General features: G+C 51.2%; 7 protein-coding genes across 7 annotated transcripts; 5 read left to right on the forward strand and 2 right to left on the reverse strand.

The window, feature by feature from the left end:
* Positions 1–1370: 1370 nt before the first annotated feature.
* On the reverse strand, positions 1371–2884 carry ACET3X_001453 (uncharacterized protein; the record flags this gene model as incomplete). The annotated part of the gene is made up of 2 exons (XM_069446746.1): positions 1371–2682; positions 2730–2884. 2 exons carry the CDS (start codon positions 2882–2884, stop codon positions 1371–1373), a joined length of 1467 nt encoding a protein of 488 aa, XP_069311695.1.
* Positions 2885–3474: 590 nt separating this feature from the next.
* Positions 3475–5419, forward strand: ACET3X_001454 (uncharacterized protein). Its single transcript, XM_069446747.1, has 4 exons — positions 3475–3889; positions 3936–4000; positions 4062–5108; positions 5154–5419. The coding sequence occupies exons 1-4, from the start codon at positions 3609–3611 to the stop codon at positions 5345–5347; spliced, it is 1587 nt and encodes a 528-aa protein (XP_069311696.1). The 5' UTR covers positions 3475–3608; the 3' UTR covers positions 5348–5419.
* A 308-nt stretch (positions 5420–5727) lies between these two features.
* ACET3X_001455 (uncharacterized protein) lies at positions 5728–7497 on the forward strand (the record flags this gene model as incomplete). Its single annotated transcript, XM_069446748.1, has 1 exon — positions 5728–7497. The coding sequence occupies one exon, from the start codon at positions 5728–5730 to the stop codon at positions 7495–7497; it is 1770 nt and encodes a 589-aa protein (XP_069311697.1).
* A 734-nt stretch (positions 7498–8231) lies between these two features.
* ACET3X_001456 (uncharacterized protein) lies at positions 8232–8796 on the forward strand (the record flags this gene model as incomplete). Its single annotated transcript, XM_069446749.1, has 4 exons — positions 8232–8327; positions 8387–8465; positions 8620–8668; positions 8730–8796. The coding sequence occupies 4 exons, from the start codon at positions 8232–8234 to the stop codon at positions 8794–8796; spliced, it is 291 nt and encodes a 96-aa protein (XP_069311698.1).
* A 688-nt stretch (positions 8797–9484) lies between these two features.
* Positions 9485–11160, forward strand: ACET3X_001457 (uncharacterized protein; the record flags this gene model as incomplete). Its single annotated transcript, XM_069446750.1, has 5 exons — positions 9485–9538; positions 9590–10114; positions 10165–10772; positions 10821–11043; positions 11098–11160. 5 exons carry the CDS (start codon positions 9485–9487, stop codon positions 11158–11160), a joined length of 1473 nt encoding a protein of 490 aa, XP_069311699.1.
* A 5990-nt stretch (positions 11161–17150) lies between these two features.
* On the reverse strand, positions 17151–19549 carry ACET3X_001458 (uncharacterized protein; the record flags this gene model as incomplete). The annotated part of the gene is made up of 2 exons (XM_069446751.1): positions 17151–19329; positions 19455–19549. The coding sequence occupies 2 exons, from the start codon at positions 19547–19549 to the stop codon at positions 17151–17153; spliced, it is 2274 nt and encodes a 757-aa protein (XP_069311700.1).
* Positions 19550–20357: 808 nt separating this feature from the next.
* ACET3X_001459 (uncharacterized protein) lies at positions 20358–23973 on the forward strand. Its single transcript, XM_069446752.1, has 4 exons — positions 20358–21221; positions 21269–22127; positions 22178–23118; positions 23182–23973. Exons 1-2 carry the CDS (start codon positions 20399–20401, stop codon positions 21982–21984), a joined length of 1539 nt encoding a protein of 512 aa, XP_069311701.1. The 5' UTR covers positions 20358–20398; the 3' UTR covers positions 21985–22127; positions 22178–23118; positions 23182–23973.
* The last annotated feature ends 2069 nt before the right edge of the window (positions 23974–26042 follow it).

The raw sequence follows: 26042 nt of genomic DNA on the forward strand, positions 1-26042 counted from the left end.
GCAAGGGTGGGGTAGGCAAGTGTCCCCAAACCAGTCTAGATTCTAGATTCTATGCCTGGGTCGTCCTGATAGTGATTTTTACATTTTCCCCTCTGATGCTCCGCGGCTATGCGAAATATCATGTCTCTGCACATTTCCACGGAACAGTTCCGATCATTCCGACAGTGGTGAAAACAGCACATGTATGTAATGGCATCCTCGCCGCACACAAGAGTCTCGGGCATTTTCCATGTTCTTCAAGACCCACGTGTTTTGTAGATAGAAAGCGCGTGCCAAGCTTACCAGGGGCGACCCGTGCACATGTGCCTTGACACGACTGCAAGCTACTGCGTACGACCACTACCCCTCTTCACGCCCTACCACCACTTCAGACCACCATTGCCCCAATCCTCTTTCCGTCGTCATTGTTCCTCCTTTCCCGCCTCTCTCTTTTTGATGAGCTCCCGAAACTTACGCTTACCCTCCTCTGTGCGGAACATTATACACATCAGCGTGTCAAAACCGTGTTCCTTGTGTCGTGAGTTGTGTAGGTTGATATCACGTTTTGCTCTGAACGGAATATCGTGCCTTTGAGGGTGTGAAGGGCTCTTGGTCAACAAACTGTCGTGAAACGCCTTGAAAATAGGCGATGGTGCCAACTTGGGGACCAGATGCGGATGCCACTTTGCGCAGTTCGAACATGTCTCTTCCAGGCAAGGTTGCTTGTATGTAATCTCATTCTGCCACTTCCCCTTCCGCCGTCGTTCCTGTCCGCCGTAGTGAAATTGGAACCGCTTTACTTTGCAGGATGTGGGTTTTTTGTGTAAGATGTTGCGCTTTCTTTGCTTCACTTCACGGGCTTTGATAGCTGTAGGAGCTGGCGGAAGGCCAAGTATCAGTCTTAGCTTTGGCGGTGGCCTACTTGGTTCGTGAGATTGAATTTGGGGCTGGTAATCGTTCCAGATGTGCTTTGGGATTCTTATCTTGAGACCCATTCGGTCAAAGAAGCTGTGGCACTTGATGGATGTGGGGCTTCTTGTGAAGAGATCGACCAGGGGCAGAATTACTTGCTGTTCTTCACGTTGTCATATCGCAACTATTTGCCGGCCAGATGTTTGTTGGATTATTTGGCTCGTCACCGACAGCTTGTACGTGTGCGATAAGTGAGACACTGTGAAGAAAGCATGACTCCCATAGCACAGGTGTTCCAGATAGATGGAACAAGTTTCTTTAACAGATAATCCGATAGGTATGACTTCGTCTAGTGTCTTGTCTAAAAGTACGCCCAAGTCAATGGACGAGTACGTTATGATGCTGCAGATGTGCTCCTGATGCAATGCTAAATGTCGAATGCTCAATGCCAATAAGAAACACGTGCCCAGCAACGACATCTACTCGTAGCACTGATCCCAAAGGCCACCGCCCCTTGCAAAGCTTTGGCTTTCCACAAACTTACTCAGCGTACACCTGCCATGCTTGTCGCCTCCACAAAAGTCCAACGGATGGACGCGGTCGTTGACAATAACACGAACTGACTCTTCCTTCTCGTGCTTGCACTGCAGCTTCTCCACATAGAGACGCGCTGCAAATGGCACGCTCCATGCTGCCGAATAACCATGTGTCTTCTTTGTGTCCTCGATGGTAGTATTCGATAACGGCTTCGTTTTGTTGTAGAGGCCAAGCGCTGCCAAAACACCACTGATGTCGTTATCGTGGCTGAAATCGGCGTATACCTTGCGGCCGAGAGGGAAGGTCTTGGGATCGGAGTCGAGGGTGCGATTCGTGTTGGTGTTGTCGTCAACAGGCTTGTTCGTTAGCCGCGCCAGCAGTTCGTTGACGTATCCAACGCCCTGAGTCGGACCAAGCGGGTTGCCAACGCTGTAGCCGTAGAACTTGCCCAGTGTTTGGAAGTAGTCGTATTCACGCCACTCCTTCTCGGTAAATATTTTGCAAAAGTCGGACATCTTCGCCGACGGATGCGCCAACGTATCGAATGGACACATGTCCATCAAGTACACAATGGACGTGGCGCTGAGATTGGTTCCAAGAGCGGAGTTGATGCGCTCTTGGATCGGCGGCACGAACTTGTCAGCCCAGACGTGCTGTGCCCTATCTCCGAGACCGTGGTGCGGACCGCCCTCGAATGCGGGACAAATATCGTGGGAGAGGGTATTGTTCCAGGACGGCCCTTCTGGGATCACCACGTCGATCTTTCGCGGCTCTTCCTTCAGCGACTGAGCGACGCCCATGAGCCATCTCTCAGCCGACTCAACTACACGGTGTTGTCCACCCGCGCGTACGAATGGTACGTTGTCATCGATGAGCTTCTGGTAACGGCGGTAGAAGTGAGCTCCTGAGTTGACCATCTCCTGCCTTCCAGCGTCTGTCAGCTCATCCGCACCCAGCGTATAGTCGTAGTCCTTTAAGAATGCCAGCTCCTTTGGATACGATGTGCTCGTGTTTTGGATCTCTGCGATCAGAATGTGGTAGGCGATGGTCTTCCCCAACGTGGGATCGCGGCCGCCGTGGCGGGACAGGACGCTCGCGAAGGTGACCTCGCAGCCCTTCGGAGGCGCTACATTGATGTCTGAGGGCACTGAGTACCAGAGCGAATACTGGCCCCAGAAGTGGCTCTTCTTGGGGCTACAGCGATAGCCTTCGTTGACACTGTCGCAGGATTTGTTGGTCGAGACACTGAAGAGGCTGGAGAACGTCAGCTTCGAACCATCAGAAGAGCTCAGACTGCATACGTTGAGGCTCCGTATAAAACGACGCATGCGCCCAGCGCTCGCAGAGCCCAAATTCCCAATCCTCGCGGTCGTTGGTCGCGTCGAGGTTTGTACGCAAGAGGCTCCTTCTCGCTCAGCGGGAGAGGAGCATAGTCTTGAGAACGAGGGCCACGCATCCTGTTCCAAGGCTTACTCATCTAGAGAAGCGACGCTATTGGTATTCACGAATCGCGAATTGAGAGGTTGGAGGAGCAAAATTCCGGGTACACCTCTGGAGTACGTGTCGGTGTTGGGATGGCGCGTAGCCACGGTGACGTAGGCGTCCATCATGGTGTTGTCGGCATAATCCGAGGACGCCAAGCCGAAGCACATGAGCTTCCGCGAGAGTCAACCGCCGCATTGCCTCCTTTTCACTCACGTCGCCATTGTCATCTAATCGCGTCACCTATCGATACAGCCATGGCGAAAAACGCCCTTGACGCTCAGTCATGGGCTAGATCCGGTCACGTCCGTAGCCGATTGCGCATGTCGGTCTTGCATGCACTTACGCGATGTAACGCCGTTTGGTCAGCTAGAGATAGACGCGAGCATGGCCTGTGATTGGCTTTTACCCCATGTTTTCGGTCGTCCAAGTGGACACCATCACCAGGGCGTCTTATCTGTGGATGAACCACAAGTAAGCTTTGACAAGCTTCAACTACCAGGATGGACATGCCCATTCCGTGTCAGCCGACGTCAATGGCAGATGGCTAACGACACAACATCCGTGCAGCCTCCTGGGCCACACCATCACGTTCAATGTTTATATAGAGCCCGTTCCCCGTTCCTCGTTTCGTAGACATTGAGTTCCGGTCCCGTTGATTCAATCGTCACCTGGATACGCCACCTGGATACGCCACCATGAAGGCCGCGGAGCGACACACACTGGATGACGAGGCCCAGTTGCAGGCTCTCGGCCACAAGGGCGAGTTGAAGCGCAACTTCAGTCTGCTGTCCATGCTTGGGCTTGCTTTCGCCATCTTGAACTCGTGGACGGCGCTTTCATCGTCAATCGGATTGGCTTTGCCCTCTGGTGGCTCAACCAGCGTGATCTGGGGACTCGTTACAGCCGGCGTATGCAACTTGTGTCTGGCCGCGTCGCTGGCCGAGTTTCTATCAGCATATCCCACTGCCGGTGGACAGTAGGCATCTCCGCGCACCTCTTGAATTATAAACTCAGTGTTGCAGATATCATTGGGTCGCTGTCATTACCCCGCGAAGATGGGTTCCCCTAGCCTCTTTCATCACTGGATGTAAGTGTCCCTGTACGAATTACATACGAGACACAGACTGACTTCCTACACCCACATGTAGGGATCAACGTATCTGGGTGGCTTGCATTGACTACTTCTGGGGGCTTGCTAGCGTCTCAGCTCATCTCTGGTCTTATCGCACTATACCATCCCGAATTTACACTGCACCCGTGGCAGGTCTGGCTGATCTATGTCGCTTGGACGATTATCGCCTTTATCATCAATGCTTTCATGAACAACCTCCTGCCCTATGTCAATCGTGGCGCTTTTATATGGTCAATTGGCGGGTTTGCGATTGTCTGCATCACCGTCCTGGCCTGCTCATCCCCGGAATACGCGTCTGCAGAATTCGTGTTTACCGAGTTCATCAACGAAACGGGCTGGCCGGACGGTGTCGCTTGGCTTCTAGGCTTGCTCCAAGGCGGCTTTGGACTTACTGGTTATGACGCAGTCGCCCATATGATTGAGGAAATACCGAATGCGGCGGTCGAGGGGCCAAAGATCATGATCTACTGCGTCTGTATCGGAACAGTCACTGGCTTCATCTTCCTCATGGTCTTACTGTTCGTTTCCGGTGGCGATGCAGAGTCCATCATCTCCGCAGCGCCGGGTCCCTTGCTACAGATCCTGTATAATGCTACGAGCAGCCGAGCTGGAGCAGCATGTCTACTAATGTTCCCATTGGTCTGCATCCTCTTCGCGGAAACTGCCATCATGACCACGTCCAGTCGCATGACATACGCATTCGCTCGAGACGGTGGCCTTCCATTTTCCAGGTTCTTCGCCAAAGTGCACCCACGACTCGGTCAGCCGCTCAATGCCTTAATTCTGGCTGCGACTTTGACTATCCTTTTTGGATTGATCTTGATCGGGTCGAGCAGCGCTTTTAACGCTCTCATCTCGGCATCAGTTGTTGCCTTGGGTGTGAGCTATGCGATCCCCGTTGCAATCAACGTCTGCCGTAGGAGGAAGATGCTCGGACCCAGAGCCTTCGTTCTGCCCGGGCCTCTGGGCTGGATCGCGAACCTCATCAGCATCGCATACACTATTGTCACCACTGTTCTCTTCTTGTTTCCGCCTGCACTGCCCGTCTCAGCTTCGAGCATGAGTAAGTTCTCTCTCGATACTGCATTGATCATGCTGATTCCTGTAGACTATTGCGTCGTCGCTTTTGGTATAATCTTGTTCATCAGTACCTTCCAATGGTTCGTGGACGGACGCAAGAACTTCACTGGCCCTCGAGCAGACATGGGCCTCGAAGTCCTAGAAGCCATGATGAGCCATGAGCCTAACAACGCTACAGCTCAGCATTCCAAGGCTGTCGATGCGGCAACAGACTCACATTAGGATGGCGAGGTTGGAGCTACTGCAAACAACTACACAATTTATATTCCCAGGCCCCTGGTCAATGCTCATTCATATTCTGCATCACGATCTAGAGACAACCGTGCCCCTCGGCAACATAAACAGTGAAAGTACAAACCAAACCCAGCGTTTGTCAGTGACATCAACCTCCGCGCCTGATACCAACATTGCCTTTCACTTCGCTTGGCATTGTGATGGCGCTGAAGCCTCCGCCCTCTGCTCCAATATATATATATATATATATATATATATACGATTTCCGTCCGTAAACCTGTCTCACTCAACACTACCTCGTCGGACAGGCCAACCAACCATCGCGCCTTACCTCCACAAATTCAGACAATCGAAACTAAATAGCAAATATGTTTAGCACCTTTCGCAAACTCGTACACTATTTTGGTGGCGCCAGCGCGAGCACCCCCGACGAGCCCAACGACGTAAAGACCAAGACTGTGCCTTCCCAGGTCAGTAGTTCGCCGCAAACATCAGATAGCAATTCGGGCCCAGCATACCGCGCTGCGTTCAACTTTGCCGCCCCTCCAACGCAATACGCGAATAAGGTGCCACAGACGCCGTCGCGTCCCATCGCTCCTAACTCAGCATTGTCTGGATATTTCTTCTCGCGCGTCAAGGGGACTGACGCATCTCACATCAACAATATTCAGCCACCGCAAGTTCCCCTATTCGGCGCAAATATTACGACCAGCGCTGCTCAGGAAACCAGCCACCACTTCACCGAAGTTGTTGATATCGAAATGCCCGATGCGAGTTTCCAGTCACTTCCGACACCTTCGACTACAATCCCTGGTGAGAGTGACGCCCATGATTCACCAAACGAATCTCTGCAACACGATGACCAAGGCAGAGCAGCTGTAGAGGTTTCGGATGAACCGGCATCAGACAATTCATCTGCACCAGTCGACCACAATACCCGTCCTCAACTAATTACAGTGCGTCCACAAGACCGCCAACGAAGATCAAACACACCACAACCCAAGAAGAACTGGGTCGATGAGATCGAAATCGAAGAAGATACACCGGAAAATGATCTACCCATCGGTTACCTTGGCACCTTTCGTGGCTCGCGTCATTTCATACCAGAGTATCCCGGCATGCTCCCCTGCAGTCACAACACCAAGCACCTCCTTCTCTGCGGTCACTGGGTGTCTAGTTCCGAGCCATGTGGTAGCAACTGCCAAAGACAAAGTCATACCGAAGAGCCCTTCAATTGCCCTACATGTCAAGACCTCATTCGCAATCTTCTCACCGGACCAACGCTTTCAGCAGTTGAGTCGACACGGTTGAGGAATTTGAAAGAAAAGGGAGATACCATACTCTTCCTGTCTTGTTGTGTCGAGCAAGTTGTCCGTGCTGTGCCCGAGATTAAGACCGGTGTTACCGAGGCCGTAGCCGGGCTTCTCTTAGTAGGTCATGGACGTCAATGTGAGAGTGCAGAGAACCCGGATCCGGAAGGTATGGAGACAATCGAGTGGGTTGTGAGAGATATGCAGGAGCGAACTGAGCGCAAGCAACGCGAGAGAATCGCTCGAGAGAACTCTCTCAACACACACGAGAAGCGTAAGAGCTATGAAGAAGCGATGAACCTCTCTGTCAATGCATCCAATTCTGCGCAGGATGGCTCCGCTGCTGAGGACAATCAGTCAGGAGATAGCCTCTCTATGGGCGGAGACGAAATGCGAGATGCGTTGTCAGCCACCAATAAGAGGCAGAAAACAAAGCTAGAGACCCACCGCGAACCCACGACACCCGAGAGCCGTGGAACAAAGCGCTCGTGTTCGTCAACTTCCTCTTCGCATGAGACCGTCTCGCTGTTTGCCTTTGTTCCTGGAAGCAAGCGTCTCAGGACTTTGCCGAACGACGTCTACACTCCACCTTCATCCGCATTCGGGGAGACCAACTCTCCCTCCCCTCCTACCCGAATTGTCGAGGCTATGAAGCGGAAGTATGGGAATGACGTAGACGTGGATGGTGAAGGTAATGCCCAGATGGAGAGCGGTTTTAAGAGGTGCAAAGTTGAGATTTGGCAGGCCACGCGGGAGCAGGTGGAGGTGCAGACGCCAGGATTTGCTGGATTTGCGGCGGCGTGGGATGAGAATAAGGATGAGTCATAGGGCTGCATACCAGAAGATCGGGAGATGTGAAAGAGCTCGGGTAGGTTTATCCTTGTCGAACTTGGTATCTCATAGTCCAATTCAGTCATCTACTTTCACGCATCACGTGATTGAACGACCTGCTGCGGGGCCGACGGTAAATCTGGATTCTGGCGTGGTTACTAATGAAGGGTTGCCATTGCTTCACAACATGCCTGGTGCGCGTGATACGACTTACCGTAACTCCATCGTGCGATAAGAGATGTCTGGGTCCGGCTCTCGCGTGCCACGCGATTGATATTCTTAGCCTCGTTGTGTCACAAAGCATGGAACGGAACCATATGCAGTTCCGTTGCACAAGGTCGCATATGCACTGGAGGACATAACAAGATTCATTACCCAAGACAACGCTTTTTCCATTCCAGGCAGGCGCCTAGGTAAACGATAAGAATGACATCCTTGACCATGACAGTCACAGGGCTAGTATGACGTCATCGCCTTCTCCAGCAGTAGCACATGTGCTCTAACACTTCAACCTCGCATTACCCCTCATGCGCAGCAACAGAGGTGTCTGCGAACGTTACATCCGCAAGCGACTTCAGGTACATATTTCGGAGCCGAAGTAGCTCTTTGCACATGCTACCCACTATCCTGCGTCAAAAAACGATGGTACAGACTGCGCGTACGGTGACACAGCGAAAGCAACAGTGTGATGTCTCACAAGCAACTTCCGAACCTGGTCGTGTATGACGTTAATGGGTCCCGATGGAACCCTGAAGCAAGGTGCAGAGGCAGTTAAGATACGGGAGCGACGAAGTGGTAAGGTCAGTCATGTGTGGGCTACCTTATGCGTGAGTCTCAACTCTAATAACACTAGCCAGTTATGTGGATCTCTAACCTGTGCTTATAGCAGTCAGCGTTCTTGTATATGATCAGGCTTCGCGTCTTCGCACACCGGCCGTCGTCGTCGTCGCAAACTCCATTCCAAGGTTAGCAACCAGCCGGCAACCTTCGTCCCCGCCACGTGCTAGCCACATGCATTCGACATGCCTTGCTTGTTCCAAAATACAAGGCGAACCCGCGCGCCATCTAGCGGGCCAGGAGATACACAGTCTGTACTGCGTAGACCAAGGTGGAGATTAGGGCCGGGTATGGGTTCGGGTCGGAGATTGGGTAGAACCTTGGGGATACGGTAACCTCACGGCGATCGTTGCAGTGATGCACATCTAGCGTTTTCGCTAACCCACATGTAGTGGCCACACGGCAAATCTTCTTACCCCCGCCAAGCGGGGCTGGGTAACCGACTCGATGTCGTGGTAGACTTCACGAACCACCAGGATCACACAATTCGTTGGTTTCGGCTTCCTCGGAACGCGCCTATGTTGATTGTGTCGTTCGTCAAACCTTGTCTGGGGAGTTAATCGTCGCGACAACGTACACAAGCACTTTGATGGGAAGCGTACTACCTCCAATGAGCACCTAAAATCTTACACGTCTAATCCGCCTTACTCCAGACGAGCTTAATTTAGGCTTCGGCGCGGGCAATCTCGTTTATACTTTGTTTGGTAAGGGTTCATCTGGGTGTGTTGGTGTGGGCGGGTGCCCGATGCTTCTCATTGGCCTGCACCGCTCTGACAGTTGCTTGGGTGCAGTTAGTCCAAGCCATATAGAGCCCTGCAACAGTAGTTGGAGGCATACAGATAGGGCGAACTATTGTGACCGGGTCCCCAGTTGACCGTCGGCCGGTGAGGGCAAAAGCAATTATGGTACACGATGCGTGCTGGCAATGTTTGGACTAGCGAAAGAAGAAAGGAACATTGATAAGAGAACGTATTCATGCGTATGAAAATCGATATGAGTTCTATAAGTTCGTAGCAGGAACAAGACCGCGATATTCATACTCACACGCACCATCCCTGTTATCCACCGAAAACACTTCGAAGCATTGGTTGCTCATCCCAGCATCACCCAGCTTTTTAGCATTCGATCACAACATCCGCATCGCAGTATGGCTTCGTTCGCCTATGCGTTCCTGTTGGCCATTGGTCTTTTACTGGCAAAGGTAATCGCCGGGTAGTCGTCAGTCCTCCAGGATAACGACTGACAATAACAGTTCCTCTACGTTGGCCTTACATGCCCAACGAAGCATCTACCTGGCCCTTGGTACACCCGGTTTACGCATTACCGTCTGAAACGTGCTGTAGTAACAGGACAACGCATCTTCTACATTGACTCCCTTCACGAGAAATATGGCCCAATTGTGCGACTCTCCCCCACAGAAGTCGCCGTTGCCGACCTCGATGCCTTCAAAGAAATTCACAAGATCGGTACCAAGTACATGAAGAGCGAGTGGTATCTCCGTCTTGCCAACTTTCCCAAGGCCGGTGTCTTTACCATGCTTGACCCGCGTGAACATGGGCCACGAAGGAAGCTATTGTCGAGATCCTTCAGCAGAACTTATCTCGTTGAACATTGGGAGTCGGTAGTAAGAGACAAGGCACTCATGGCTGTGACCAAGATCAAGGCCGATGCCATGCAAAGCACCGCCGACGTCTACAACTGGTGGATGCTTCTCGCATCAGACGTTAGTGCTCACCTTGCCTTCGGAGACTCATTTGGCATGTTGGAGTCGGGACATGTAAGAAACCACAGCGGCATACACTTGACGCGATAGCTAACGGCTCATAGCAAAACCAATTCATGCGTGTACTTAAGAAGTTAACGATGGGAGCGGGTATCATGGTCGAGATGCCTTTGCTCCGCGTCTTGCGCTTTGTTCCCATTCCTGCTGTACAGGAGATGTTCAACGCCAACGAGTTCATCCTTGCTGGTGCAGGCAAAGCTGTGGAAACGGCACGATCGCGCACCGGCGAGAACAACATCTTCGCCAAGGTCATTGAGGACTGCGAGAAAGAAGGTGAAGGACACATCGACGATATGGACGTCAGAATCGAAGCCATGAATGTCATCATCGCCGGTACCGATACTACGGGTGTCACTCTGACGTACCTCACGTGGGCGGTGCTGCAGCGACCAGAGTTGCAGGCGGCGCTCGAGGCTGAGACTGCGGCGCTGGAAGAGGGATTCACCGAGAACGACTTGATCAAGCTGCCATTGCTGAATGCTGTCATCGAGGAGACGCTCAGGCTGTATGGTGCTGCGCCGAGCAGTTTGCCAAGAGTTGTACCTCAGGGTGGTACCAAATTCGCTGGACACTATATCCCGCAGGGTGTGACGGTTGACACCCAGGCGTACACTTTTCATCGCGACCCTAAGATCTGGAGTGATCCTTTGTCGTAGGTCCCTCTAGTGTCTCATATTGGATCACCAGCTGATACTCATAGTTTCAACCCCCAACGCTGGATCGCCGACAAAGAGGGCGTGGTTGCAGAGGCCCAATCGCCCGCCGCTAAACTCGCGTTTCATCCTTTCGGCGCTGGTGCGCGATCGTGTATAGGTATCCATCTGGCGCGTATGGAATTGAGATACGCTGTTGCATTCTTCTTCCGCGACTGCCGGGGTATACGGTTGGGAGAAAGGACAACGCCCGAGAGCATGGAGTTTGAGGTAAGTCTGGCGTGAGGGCGGTATATGTGGGATTTCCACTGACTCTGATGACAGAACTTCTTCTTGATCGCACCGAAAGCGCATCGTTGTGAGATTACATTCAAGCAGGGGCTTTAGGGTAGTAATAGCTGGTGGGGCATCATTGTAAGATGTAGTGTTTACGACGAGACATACTCATTCATGACTGAAAGTTTCAACGTTGTATTGATCGCACTTCTGGGCGTCGTGAACTCAGAGGTATCTCATGATTCTATTGCCAAATTCCGTCTCTTCAACGTGGCCAGATCCTTAGCAACTTAGCATGGAGGCTCATGAGTTGATTCCGCAGCATGATCACCCACGATCTATAGGATGATGCAAACGACGCCATGCTTTCTCGCACCATCCCTCTTCTCAGCTGACCTGTTGCACTCTCCCTCATCAGCCGTATCCCGACGCTCTGGCTTCAGATTCTCTTCTTCGGTATTGCCTTGGCTGTGGTAAGGATTGAGTTCTTCGGCGTGGAGCTTCTTCCTCAGAGCCTCTCCTAGCCTGGAGAATACTTCTTGCTCGAACTCAGAAACTCCAGTCCTTAGGGTAATTATGTTAGTCAATGGAAGCGAAGAGGGACACGAAGATGGAGACTTACTCCTTGAGAAGAGGCAGCGACGGCGATCTTGGCATCACAGGTAGTGTCTCTCCCTGGAAAGACTTTCAGTTAATTTCGATTGGGGCAAATAGGGTAGCAAGGCTGCGAGGTGATAAGTTACCTTTGCGTTGCTAGGAGCAGCGTTGGTACCACCATTAGAAAAGACGTCTGAAGTTCAGTATCCAGGGTCAGTGTCTATCTCAAATGCAGTTTGTACAGAGACACATACCGGAGGTAGGGGTAGCAGCGATGGGGGCGGCCAGGGCAGCAGTGGCCATGGTGACTCCCACAAGGACAGTTGAGTTGTACATTTTGGAATTGATGCCTGAAACACCCGTGTCGTTTATTTTGGGGATAAGTTGCTGATCTCAGATGAAGAGTAGCACATCGGCGAGGGAGTGCTGGCTGATGATAAAGACTTCGGGGTGAGGTATATCCGGTCAAATACATTGCGAAACCTGTTGAGATTAGTCTCACGTACTTTTCATCCTTCCAGCTTCTTGAGGACGAGAATGAGGGTCTATGAGCTGTGGCGGTACGTTATGGGCCGTTGTGCACGGCAGCCCACTTACTGCAGACACATTTGGGAATATATCTACACTCACGTGGCACAGTGCGTACAACTATGGTAGTCTCCGAGGGTAGTCTAAATTAGGTATCCTGTCTCCACCGTCATGAACGTGTCAGTCAGGGCTAGGGATCTGGTGTACCGGCAAAGGTTAAAGATTCCACTGCGGGCCCGACCCAACAACACAGGAATAGCGAGGCAGCCAATTTGGGCAATAGCTTAGTGAAGAAAATCTCGTGTTTGGTAGCGAGAAAGCCAGATTTCCTGTCCGTTGACCCAACGCCCAACAAAGCTTCCGTACTATTGCAGAAAGAGAGGGTAATCCCCACATAGCAACAACTCTTATCTGCCTCACCCTTCTTATATCCTATCTCCACTGCGAGTCCTTTACACCTGATTCTACAGATTTCCAAACTTCAGGCAAAAGTCTCCACCTGCAATCGCGCATTCGCCGCAGCACGCACCGTCACTGCCCATACTGTTCCACAAGCATTCCCCATAGTTGTTGGCTTTATCTGTATCTCACGTTGAGTATGTGTCAACACTCATGTAAGTACTCCGATTCCGAAGTACTACCTATTGCTCCACATCATTAGCCATGACCTCACTGATGCCCGCCACTAACCACTATTGAGGAAGTTGCGAAGTCCACTTTTTCCGATGCCGTCATGAGCGCTTCATCCATTGTCCTGATCAGTTGAGACTGTTGTTCATGTTCTTGAGCTCTTCTCGCGAATAGTGACACTCGTGTGGCTTTCTTCTTTAACAATCTCGTGGATGTTCCTGTTTCGCAGTGCCCACTCGTCATTTAATCCTTCTCATTGGTCAAATTCGGCCCTGATATGTAAGAATAGGCTCTCAACGGGATCGAAGCATGTTCCCAGCAATTGTCGTTCCTCTCTATGTCGACTCCTACCGAAGCATCTGCGATTACGCCGGAAACTGGCCGGAGACATCTGTGCTCTGGATCTGTATCTGGTATCCAGCATTTTGGATTATAAAGCGCCGTTCATCCATGGAAGCATCGACCGGCAAGTTCAAGAGAATCGCATGTTCCCGAATCCTGACGGCAACTTCATCAGTCAATTTGCGGCCACTTATCTCCACATGTTCGATGGAAGGACACCAAGTTTCTTTCAGTCGTGCCAAATTCTGGAGATACGTTGCATCGAGAGCTGCAAATTGGCAGTTTTCCAGCTCTAAAAATTTGAGAGATGTTGGTAGATTACAGAAATCCTCGAGCTTCTCGAATTCGATCGTCATGTGCGACAAACGCTCAAAGCCGCGCAACGAGGGGTAGATGAAGGCATCTGTGCCCACGCCGGTCTGCAACAGGTCTTCCTGGAACATTGGATCGCTTAGGTTGTAGTAATAACGGAAGTCCAAGTGCAGCGTCTCTAGAATCCGGCTATGTTTCTCCAGTAGCGCTTTTACCAGATCTTGTGGACAGACCAGTGGTTGATGGGCTACGTCCCACATCGTGTTACTATGACGCTTTCCGTCCGGTATGACGAGTTTGAAGACGGTTAATCGAGGACAGGCGCATAAGAGTTTCTTTATGATAGAGAGCGGTCCTAAGCTCCAAAACAGTTCAGCTGTTGCGTGTGTCACTGTGTTAGTAGCAGGACACTCGCCTGCTACGTCTGATACATCGCTCTCAGTTGAGAATCTTTCGAAAGAAGGGTAGTACATTAAGGGAAGATAGTCTCGTAGATTGATTGGTCCGCTTTCATATTGCTTGTGCCTGCAAATCATCAAGTCAGGATATTTTCACGTTGGGCGTGAATGCAGGTGTTGAACCACAAAGCGAGGTTTACATTCTCAAGGAATACTTACAAGTGGAACGTTTTCAAATTGGCCAGGAATGAAGTATCAGCTTCCCTCTTCTCATGCATTTGTTGCAGTAGCGCGCGTGGATGTTCAATCTGCGCTTCAAGGCGAACATGCTGGACGTTTGGCACTCGAGCAAGGACGTATGATGCAAGAGGCTTGTAGCAGAGGTCTGGTTCAATCTCGCCATCGTACCCTCCTATCAACGCTGACAACCTCATGAATGTGTCATCGCGTCTAAGGCTAGGCCACTTGTAGCCTATTCCTCGGTCGTTGAACAAAATTAGCTCCCTCGTCTTCTTCGCTAGCTCAGGATATTCGAGAGAAGTTTTGAGAAACAGCTTAAGATTTCTCAGAAGGTCAGGCGCTGGCTCTGCTAGTCGCACACAAGTGTAAAGCGCCGGTTGCGCGACGGCTACCAGCATGCGGGACGTTCGGCACAAGTGCAGTAGGGCTTGAACATCGGATGTATCGCCTGATGTGAAGTATGCAACGACAAGAAACAGAACCTCAGTCGAAAGGTCAATGAGTTTGGCCATAGTTCGATGCGGAGCCGCAATGGGGGATAAGTTCGTAGCAAAGGCACCTTATGCTGCTTAGGGCGACAACGACGGTCAAGGCTCGCTTCCAGCCCCCTGTAAAATTGGCTCCCAAGGATTGCACCCGACTCAAACGAGCTATGCCCGAACGTCTTGTTGTTGTTAACCGGATGGCTGAAACCTTAAGTATGTCATAAGTGTTGTGACGTATGCGACTGTATACACGATCATCACATCGTAATGCTGGATTAACGTCCGAACAAAAGAACTGTTGAATCCTCGTAATCTTTGTCGGCCGATGTATCCAGATCGCAGATGGAAAACGTAGTGCCGAATAGATAATAGCATTTATGCATAAGTGTTGTATGTGGCGATGCTGGACCAGTAGAACATTGGGTGTCTCCCCACCAATAAGAAGTGCTTACGTAAGAATGATCATGAGTGGGGCAGGGCTTGCCAGGCCCCCAACGCCTGTTCTCGTCACACTTCATCGCGGCCCGTCACTTTCGCCAACCCGAAACAAGCATGATTCCTGTGCAACCAGGCACATTGCAGATAGACACACAGCCCGCTGTTCTCTCTATTGCTACATCATCTCATGATTGCATTGAGGTCGATCACCAAGCGCGTCAGCCCAACATCTGTCCGACCACGGTAGTTCGGGAAACAATCTTTGAAGGTGCTCTCCAGTCAGTTATCGCAATCTACAGCACCGCCACTGAATACAGTGACTACGTCTCGGTCATATCACATCCCTAGACATAACGATGCTGCCCATGCGCCTCTGGACAAATAACGGATGCTTTGAGATTCAGTACCCGGATCTCCGAGTAAATCGTTCCTGTGATTGGCTACATCCCTGTTATTCAGCTACTCTTCGGGAGTTATTCAACCCTCACTCAGGCCGTCGCTACGAACTGCACTTCCACGTACTCTGCAATATCCAGAGATCCCTTATGAGTTTCATGGTGTAGGATGTAAATGATGAGATCCTTTTATGTGTTTTCCCCTCGGCTGGACAGAGAAGTATGGCTAGCCAGACGACCAATGTTAATATACAACACGCCCGAATCCGTGTGACGCATTACTATCGCGAACGCGCCATCTCTGGACTTGCGCTGTCTTCTCTATCGATTCCCTACATGTTTCCAGGAAGCACCTCCAACAATGGTGATCCCTATCGAAAACTACCTGCAGATCTGGGTCCTGGCTTTGTCTGGCGCCGCCATTGCAATAGCGTGGATTGCAGCCATAATGCGTCTTGCTGCGAAACACATTCGCAGAAAATTCGACTATAGCGACTATTGCATCGTCACAGCCTTGGTACTTTAGCATCCTTTCACCACGCAGCGCTCTTTTTCGCTTGAGGCATTAATCGTATATGCCTAGAAACTAGTGTCTGTAATGAAAGCAAATTCACTAACTCGGCCTAGATCTCACAAACAGCGCTATGCGCCAATTGCATATATCTTACATACTACGGCGGCTTAGGTTTTGACATAAACACCATAGTCGCTCGTTTTGGCATCGACGTGCTCTACATCCTATTCAAAGGCGTGTTGGTCATGAACATCGTATGGAACATCACCGTCTGTCTCTCGAAGCTATCCGTCCTGTTCATGTACACTTTCATCATACCCAACACATCCATGCTCGTCATATGCCGTTACTTCGGGGCAACGATCGTTGTTTGGATAGCAGTCGATCTGATAACGGCGTTGTCCATCTACAAACCACTCGCGCAAGCGTGGGAGGATCCCGGAAACTGCCCCAGCCAAAGACCGTTCTATTTCTCCCAGGGCATGTTGAACCTCATCATCGATGTGATGATCATCATGCTGCCGATGCCGTACATAATCCGTTTGCGATTGCCATGGTCTCGCAAAGTGGTTGCAATCGTCATGTTAGGACTGGGAGTTGGGTAGGCACACGCGATAGACATTCGGCGACTGCAATGAGCTGACTTTGATTGCAGGACGATAGCTATCACGATCTATCGCCAGAAGCTTCTCTGGAAGTTGGACTTTGGCGACATCCCAAACACATCGAACATAATCTTCGCCATGCTCCTGAGCAAGCTCGAGACCGCGGTCATGATCTTGTAGCCTGTATACCACTTATGCGCCCCCTATTCAGGAGAAACGAGACTGAAAGTTCAGCCAACGTTCGTTACAATGCGAAAATGAATATCGAGGGAGCACAGATAGAGAAAGGAAAGGAGCACAGGGGTACTAGGAATTTGCAATTGCTTTACCCACCGTCTTGGTTCGATAACAAGGACGACCCAGAGGTTGTGCCGCAGTCATTAAAGCCCATGCGTGTCGCAAAAGTAGAATCTAAATCGGCGGCGGACACATCGCAGGGTTCAAGCTGCTCCGCAGATTCTGTCGTCGGTAAGAAGAATTGGGAAGCACCGGAAGCATGGCATATATCCGCGTGATTATGGTGCTAGGAACAAAGGGCTAGAACTATGTGGCTGGACTGATCGCAAAACTAGCCACCCATAAGAGTCGAATGTCGTTCCGTGTTGCCTTTTCTCCTGCTACCCAAGCACAGTACCTTCCTTGTTCACAAGCGTCAAACCTTCAAGTTTACCGAATGTCTTCACGTCTCCAACCACCCCATTCGCATCCCAGCCAAAGTCGACGACCCCGCCGCCTCTCAGTCTCAACCCTTTCACACTTCCACCGTTCCAGCTCGTTGGAATTGCAGGGCCCAGCACAACAGTCTTGCCACCGTCTCCACCACCCGCTGCCATTGGCATGTCCGTGACAAGCATGCTCAGCACGGCGCCTCCAAACCCAAAGTTTGCGTCGATCTGGAATGGCGTTTGGATACCAGAATACATACTGAATCCATTTCCAGCAAAGTTCTGCTCGATAGCATAGCGGAGCTCATAGTAGGCTTGATCTGTGTCATTGAGTCTGGCCCAACAAGCTGAGCGCCAGACCTTTGCCCAGCCGGCATTTGCATCCAGGCCATTACCATTGCCGCGGCTGTATAGTTTCTGCCGAACGGCGTCTTGCACGGTGCTATTCGTGTAGCCATCAAGGAAGGAAGAGAGCGAGTAACCGGGGTACCAGCCGACGAGCTCAGAGAGATGGCGATGGGTATCGTTGATGAACTCAAAACCATATGGCTCTTCAGGAAGCTTCCATTCTTTGATCTGGCCCCAGGATCCAATGTGGAAGCCTTTATCGAGCCGCTGGAGTGAATCGGTGACATTACCTAAGAAAGAAGTGTCTGATTCACCCGCTATAGTCGCCGTGGAGAGTACCGCTTCGAACACCTGATGTACAAGTTGCTGATAATGCGCACATCCAAATGTCGTCGGGCCATGTTCAGGACTGTTGCAGGGGTTGACAACCAGCGATCCGTCGTCATTGAAGTCGTCTTCCTGAAGCTGGCTGAGCCAAAACTCTGCAACACCCTTCATAAGCGGGTATCCCTGGTCCCGCAACCACGTCTCGTCGCGCGAGTAATCCCAATGATCGAACACATGCTGCATCGTCCACGCGGCAGAAGCCGGGTAGTTTGCCCACTCAGCACCACTCTTCATCCCGGTATGACCGAAAATGTTCATCTCGTTGTGCACCACCCATCCTGGTGCGCCATAAAGTAACTCAGCTGTCTCACTGCCGCGCGGAACCCAATTGTCGGTCATGTAATCCCACAATGGTGATTGGAGGTCTGTCAATCCAGTTTGGTCGGCTGTCCAATGGTTCATTTGTAGATTAATGTTCGCATGATAGTCTGCTGACCATGCAGCCCAGAGGCCTTCGCTCCATCGTCCCTGGAGGTTCGGTGGAAGAGAGCCTGGTCGTGAACTCGAGATGAATAGGTACTGCGCGTAGTCGAAAAGCAGGTTCTCAATGTATGGGTCACCGGCTGTGTTATTTGCGTTGTAGCGTGCGATGACTTCGGATGTTGGTGTTTGAGAAGACTTCAAGGGGTCGGGAAGGGACAGTGTAAAGCGACCTGTGAGGGACGTGAAGTCCTCGATATGGCGGCTTAGTAATTCAGGAAGTTTTTTCGCAGAGGCGGTGGAAGTAGTTGCCTCGACGGCTGGGCCCGGGTCTTCACCGCGGAACGAGTAGTTGAATTCTGGTGTTCCTTTCTTGGCGTCGTAATTTGTTTCAGCGCCCAGGACTATCGTGATGCTAGTTGTAGCGTTGCCAGATGCGATGGTCAGCAGATTCATGCTGCTGTCACACCTCGTGTTGACACTGCTGCCGGATGCCAAGCGTGCAATCGCTTCATATTGCATGCCTTCAGGTGAACCAAGCTCTGTCACGCCCCTCAGTCTCAGGTATCCTGAATCTGTACCGTTGCCGCTAATGCAGGTAGCGTTCCGCTGCTCAGAAGCGACGAGCTCGTTGTCTAATTTTACTTGAATAACTGGCAACTCATTCGAAGACCGAACAGTGTAGACACAAACCTGGTCTGGGAACGAACAGAAGGCTTCAGTCTCGATATGGCTGCTGTTCAAGCTGAATGTGGTAGTATGTATGCCATTGCTCAGGTCCAGCGTGCGCGTATAATTGACAACCTCGGCACCTGCCAACGAAGGGATGATGACACTCAAGTTGCCGAGAACTTGATAGGAGCCATGTGCGGCATCTAGACCCAGCAACTCCGTTACGTTACCAGTTCCATTGGTAAAGATCCAGTTTCGAATACCCGGTAGAGCCTCGGCAACAGAAGAGTCTGGGTTTCCACCGCTATAGTTCTGTGAGTGACATCAGTACATGAGTTGAGTTTGTAGCGGATATGGTCAGGCTTACGGATGCTGAAAATGGGCCGCCTGACCACAGAGTATCTAGGTTTAGAGTGAGCGTCTCAGTACCTGGTAGGCCAATGGGCATTGCCCCCAAACGGCCATTTCCGAGAGGGTACGTAGTGCGGATGATGTCGCTGCTCTGCGCAGGCGTGGTGGACCATAATGATAACGCTGTCGAAAATGGGGTAAGTGTGCAAAGAAAAGGTAAAAGACGAAGCATTGGCGACATTATGACCACGACGCCTTTTCTTTTGAAGTGTACCGGGACCAATGTTGGAGCGCGTGGAGTTGTGGTTTTACATGTAAGTTTATGAAGGATGCGACTACGAGGCTACTCTGGGATTAGCTTGCGGGGAAGTATATTACCATATGGCGATCGCTGTAGAGATTCTCCACGAACGGCCTCTTGAAACAATTGTTCCGGTGCAACCACTGCTGTCTGAGAAGCATCGTGGAGCGATTTTGCTGTGGCGGGACGGACTGTTATATGAAGGGTCACGGACGTAAGCACGAACATATCGACTAGAGTATAAACGCGGCATGCATTCGGCACGTCTATCTTGGCTTGCCTCTGTTTGTTTGAGATCCGTCAGCCAGGAGATTGGATACAGGGGCATTCCGCTGTCTCTAGTGTAGGGTTTTTGTCGCTTGCTAGAATACAATTTCGAAAAGTGACCTCTTTTGGATGTTGCAGCAGCGAAGCGGTCGTCTGGGACGTGTGGACATCAGCCCCATCCGAGCGTTTTGTGCTCCAGGCATTCGGAATCAGTCTCCAGGGAGTTGCCTTTGCGCTGGCTCTGCGTTGGACACGTCGCGTATTCTCATGAGGCGATGGCTGACATCGTTGGTGTTGCAGTTGATGCTTCCAGGGTGGGGAGGGGTGATGATGTCTTCGGAAGGGATCTGACCAATCGGCGATTGTTTTGACCGAGGCCGCGCTAGCATTCGCAGAGGATCATGTCACGATATCGCAGCTGCCGCAATCACCAATTGCGAGTCACCACTTCACGATGAGGACGCCATATACGTGCAGACAATGTCTGTCGCTAGTGAAGACGCCACGGTCTCAACTGCGGCCATCGCAAGGCCTTCGCCAGCTCGCGCCCAAGGCGTCGTCGCAACGAAGTCACTCGACCAAAAGTCCAGCACCGCCAAAGCTCGCTCTCCCCAAGCGTAGCCTCTCGACGACGCCGAACCGGGCTTTTCAGAAGCCATTCGAGCCCTTTGAGTACATTGATCCAGAGGGCCATCGACGGAAGCTGGTCCTGACCGAAGACAACCTGTTCAATTCCTTTTCCAACTCGCCTATCCCCGAGATACGGAAACGAGCTGCCTTTATGCGCCAGCATGCCTATTGTCCACACCCTTCGCATCAGCCGACACGTCCGGCCAACAATCCCATGGACCTCGAAGCACGCAAGTCGTCCGAGACAGGCGCTCCGCCCGCCCATGTCGACTTCGAGTGTCCAGACTGTGGTATCCCGGTATACTGCTGTGAAGAGCACTGGGCCGACGACTACGAGGCGCATCTCGAGGTATGCGACGTTTTGAAGCAGATCAACGAAGACGATCACGACCTCAGAAGTGGGCGTTTCTTCAAGGAGTTCCAATTTGCCGAGCCGCAGATGGAGGAGATTCTGGTCAACATGACGAGTTGGGACACATACATGTACACCCGAGACTTTGATGCGCTCAATGAGGACCGGGAGATGCGCCAGGCGACAAAGCTGTTGACATACCCCATAACGATTGCGAGTGTGCTGAATGAGTTGAGTCCCTACAACATCCGGAAGAACGGGCGCATGACCCCCGAGGGCTTGAAGAGCTTCAGCGGTACGTAGGCTTTCTTTGGTCATCTGGGATGATACTGATATTGGTAGCCCTCCGTCACACTCTCCACCCACCGCGAACAGGTGGCGGAGACACCTGGAAAAACGCCCGCCTCGCCCCGCCTTCCGTCCGCCTCTTCATCCTCGGCGCACGCGCAGAATCCTCTCTACCCCGCGAGACATGGATGCAACTTTCCTACCTCTTCCACCGCGTACAGTTCTCCCTCAACTTCATCGGACCTGAGAGTATGGCAAACCGTGAGAAGGAACTCCCGCTGCCCGAACGCACACCCCTCAATCCCTTTGGTGCTGTCATTGAGGACCGCATCAGCAACTCCATGAAGATTAGCACCTTCGTCGAGTACTACCACAACATTCACAAGACGGGCTATTTCTACCCTTACGACCCCTACTTTGACTGCTTCGTCGTCTTCCACCCTGGTTTCGGTAACCCTGCCTCCGCGCACGAATGGGAGGAGACGCTACCCCTCCTCCTCGAGACCAAGGTTCCCATCATCGCGACTGGATACAGCCCGTGGGATATGCAGCAGGATGTCGACTTTTTGAACAAGCGGTTCGGAAACGAGATGGATATCTTGCTTGAGCCGGGCGAGAATCTGTTCAGGAGTCTAAGGTGGGACTTGAATGACCTAGACCCACATGACGTTACCTGCAGCAACTGGGGTGTGTACGCTTTCCGTGGTAAGCGATACGAGACTACCAAGAAGGACGAGGACGAGGAGGTGCATAGCGATCGCACAGCATGATTGCGCGCCAAGTTGGTATGTAGATGTATGTACAGTATTGTATATCGCGCTTCCCCTGCGCATGGACGATTCTTACCATTCGCTTTGCCAAACACACAGACTCTATTGCTATAAGCCACACGTAGCATGCAGGATGTATTATGGTAAGTCTCTTGTGCGCATGTCTCGCTACTATTTAATTCAGAAGGATTAGTTGAAACAAGCTGAACTCATGCGATATGGGGAGTCCTGCTTACCGCGAGCGTTCGGCCGATACAAGTCAGCCAAATCGAGCATATGGTAAAAACAAGAATTCTTAATTTCTACATCCTAAGGAAGCTCGATACGTCCCGTCGCACATCTCCAACCCTCCTCCACAAGACACGTCGTCTCTCATGTCCAACCGTAATTACCAGATGCCGAAAGGAAGCAGGCTTGTACATATCGCTTAGCAATTTTGACGACCAAGAGCTCGGATGACATCGATGCAGGCAGCACCAGTGTACAAGTTGTCAGCCTGACCATTGGGGCAGGAGCAGAGGGGATCGACGAAGGCGGGGCTACCAGCGCCGCTCTCATGGGAGCCGTTGCAGATGACGGCGCAGCGACCCTTTTGGTACTCGCAAGAGATGGCGCCTCCAACGCAGATTCGCTCGCCGTTTTGGGCGGTAACGCCGAGGGCGAGGAGGGCGACAGAGAAGACGGTGATGAGCTGCATGGTGGCGTCGAAAGAGTTGTAGAGTTGCTATGCACAAAGATTAACAGGAGATTTTCAGATGAGATTGAAAACCCGTACAGTTCTGATCTTGAGGCTGGATGAGCGAGTAATTGAGTCGATGGCTTGAAAACTGAGTGCGGTGGATGGCTATCATGGTAAGAAAGGATTCAACGCATTTATACTTCTCTGTCAGACCCAAGTCGGTCACTGCACTGATTCGAAAGGCATGGCTATTCCCTGAAGGAGTCGACAATGATACGGCCAAACCAACGACTCCATACTGCTATTACGCAGAAGGTCCGGATCTCGGTGCGACTCGTATTACAATGTCTTGGTGGTTTTGCAGGTGCTAACGTATTCTGTGGCTATGGCAATCGTGCCAATTCAAATTGACGTTGGAACGAATCTGCGTATTCGGCGCTCATTGTCCGTTGTTGGTATGTTGTACTCCGTCGCGGCCTTGGTATAAGCTGACCTTACCTTATGGGCCATTTTCAAAGAGCGCACGGTACCGCGAGCCAAGAAACATCTTACTCTGTAGTGTCGCGTTACTGCTAGGGATCTATTACTACGTCTGGTGAACTGGAATAGAAGCTCTCGAGTCAGGGGAACCTTGGAAGACACCAACTAGACGCTAAAAGAACCACGTGTGAGAACCATACGGTGTGGTCATATTCGAAATTTGAAAGAGACAGTAGGGTATTTTGAAGGCAATGTACTTGATTGTACCATCCATCATTCAATATTTGTATGGCAGCTGCAGCAAATATTTTATATCGGAGGCGAACAAACACCACAACAGTCGTATCATGCGTCGGATCGAAGGCGATGAAGCATGAAGCTGAGAACTTCTCCATGCCAAAAGGCCGGTGTGAGATTTGAAGCTTTGGGCAATCATGGGACTCTTCGCTAACACTGGTGCTCGTGCTGTTATCGTACCTATGTATCTACTCTCGCTCTCTTCCCTCATCAACCCTCCAATATTGATATATCTCTTCTGGCCCCGGTTGAGATCCATCTGGTGTATTGGACCTTGTCGCAGCCGATGAGATATGATAGTCGTGTAAGGAAGCGACAGCAGATTTTGGGATGGTGCAGCTGCATTTGCTACTTAGGTACATCCGCATGGGCAACCAAACACATACGACCACAGGATCTTGAGATCACGGCTTCCCGTTCGCTCAGCCCTAGTTAAGCAAGATACCGGCGGACTAGTAGTCAGGTGGGTGACCACTGGCGAATCCCCGCTGTTGTATGTTTTTTCTTTTTTGCTTGCGCTGCAAAATACTCTTGTGGTCGTTCAGAATAAATCAAAGCTATCCAAACAAGCGCTGTTTTCGGCAAAGCTTCCTTCGAGATCTGAATGTATCTACCGTTTCAGTCAGCATCAAATATCCTACAGACAGATGAGCTGACATCGGGGAACGTGTCCTGTCGTCTACGCCGTGGTAGAATGCTTAGCCGTCGGCATTTAGCGTTAGTTGCATTGCGATACGGGCCATACGCGATCGGCTCTAGTTACCAACCCCGTTCGGTGCCGACCCCACAAATGAGGGCTCATGTTCTCCTCATTAGATAAGCGAGGCATCTGGACTCCGTTGACTCGACGCCCCAGATTCCTGCTTTTGCGATCGACAAGGCGGCAATACTCCATACCTGCTCTCGTACAAGCAAATTACCGTTGAATCTGCGAGTTCCGCCGAGCACGAGTTGCTGCGCACGGATGCGCAACAGCTGCGCCCGCTTTTAACCAACCTTGGAACGCCTCCCAAACCGTCCGTATTCGTGCGCGTAACGAACGCGTTCGGAGCACACATGTGCCAACAACATAGAGGCTGTATGGGAGTGAGAATTGAAAGCCCCATGCAACAACTATCCATAGGAAGATCTGTGGAGCGCGGTCTCCATTCCTTATTGGTAACGAGTTCTGTTTAAATGATATCTGGGTAGCCATCCCCGCTCATCAGCAATGCGATGCGCCTCGGAAATTCGATCAGATACACGACAGCAACTGAAACGAATAGGTCCCATTCAAAGGTTACTGCTCTATCATGCATTCCTCGGAACATTATTTGTGCGCCGTTCAGCTCCTATAGTTGTCTATCGAACTTTAGAAAGCTTCGTTAACTCTTCCACAATCGCCTTCGCTTCCGTTTTTGCTCTCCTTGCTCTATCAGTACCCATTACCATGAAGCACCTAGTGTTCTCGTTCATAGAAGAGTCGTTGGATGCAGATCACACAGTCTTGATTACTGTATAACCGCAACCTTTATGTCACTTCTATCTTCGTAGGTTCCACCGTTAGGATGCTTGAGGTGTAGGTAAGTATTGTAGGAATAAAGACGAGAACATTGAAAACGATTCTGGTGCATAGCGAGCTGCCTAGATATCCAGCCCCACATGAAGTTACACAACCTTACAAGCCACTAAGATCGGCAATCCTGATTGCAATGTAAGCATGGTACAATCGTATCGTATTACGCTTCTATTTATCTTCTGGCCTGTCTTTTACTCGCAACAGCCAACCCAGCAACTTCAAGAAAAACAACATTATCGCATACATGAGCCTCCAGGTCAGTCTCGTCTCGCTTCCCACTCCTTCTCGACTGCGATAGCTTGGTTTAAACTAGCCGATGCCTTGTTCTGGTGATCATATACAGATGGGACACGAACTAACCGCGAATTCGTGATAGGTTGTAGCTGAATTTGCGAAGAAGCATCGTTGTCGTCCATCAGTTCTGAGAACGTGGCAGTCGGGTCGAGGGTATGTGCCTTGCTTCCTTTCTTCGTGAAGATACTGGTGTGCGTGCTACTTCCATAAGAATAGCCTGAATGGGCGGCGTTTCTGGTTCTACCGAACAAGGGACGAATGAGCGGTATACACGCCAGAACGATTGCGACAGCAGGCTCGAGCCCGGCAAGTAGTGTGGTGAGCACACCCTCGTACGTCATATCCGTGGAGTCTAGGTTGGGTAACAACGTCTGTCGGTATATGGTGATGGCCCAGGTTCTGTCTAAGGTATCAGCATGGTAAGATCAATGAAGGAAGACGAGATCGTCGGCAACGCGTACTGACCCAACTCCAATGCTGAGTAAAGCCATCACGGCTAGCTTCCTGCGCCAAGATATTCGCAGTTTGTATAGATATGGCATGGGCAATGCGACCATCACAGCATCTGTGATGGGATTGACGATCCCCATGGAGAAGTAAAAAGATGGTTGACTGCCGCAAGTTCCCGATATCGTGAAATCCCAATTTCTTGCGAGCGGCCGGCATATCAAGAGAACGGCGAGTATGTTGGCAATGTTCCAGATCACAATCAAAAAGCCGAGAATGCGAGCCCACCGCCACATCGATGAC

Source organism: Alternaria dauci, chromosome 1 (genome assembly GCF_042100115.1).
Source record: "Alternaria dauci strain A2016 chromosome 1, whole genome shotgun sequence".
Taxonomy (NCBI): Eukaryota; Fungi; Ascomycota; class Dothideomycetes; order Pleosporales; family Pleosporaceae; genus Alternaria; species Alternaria dauci.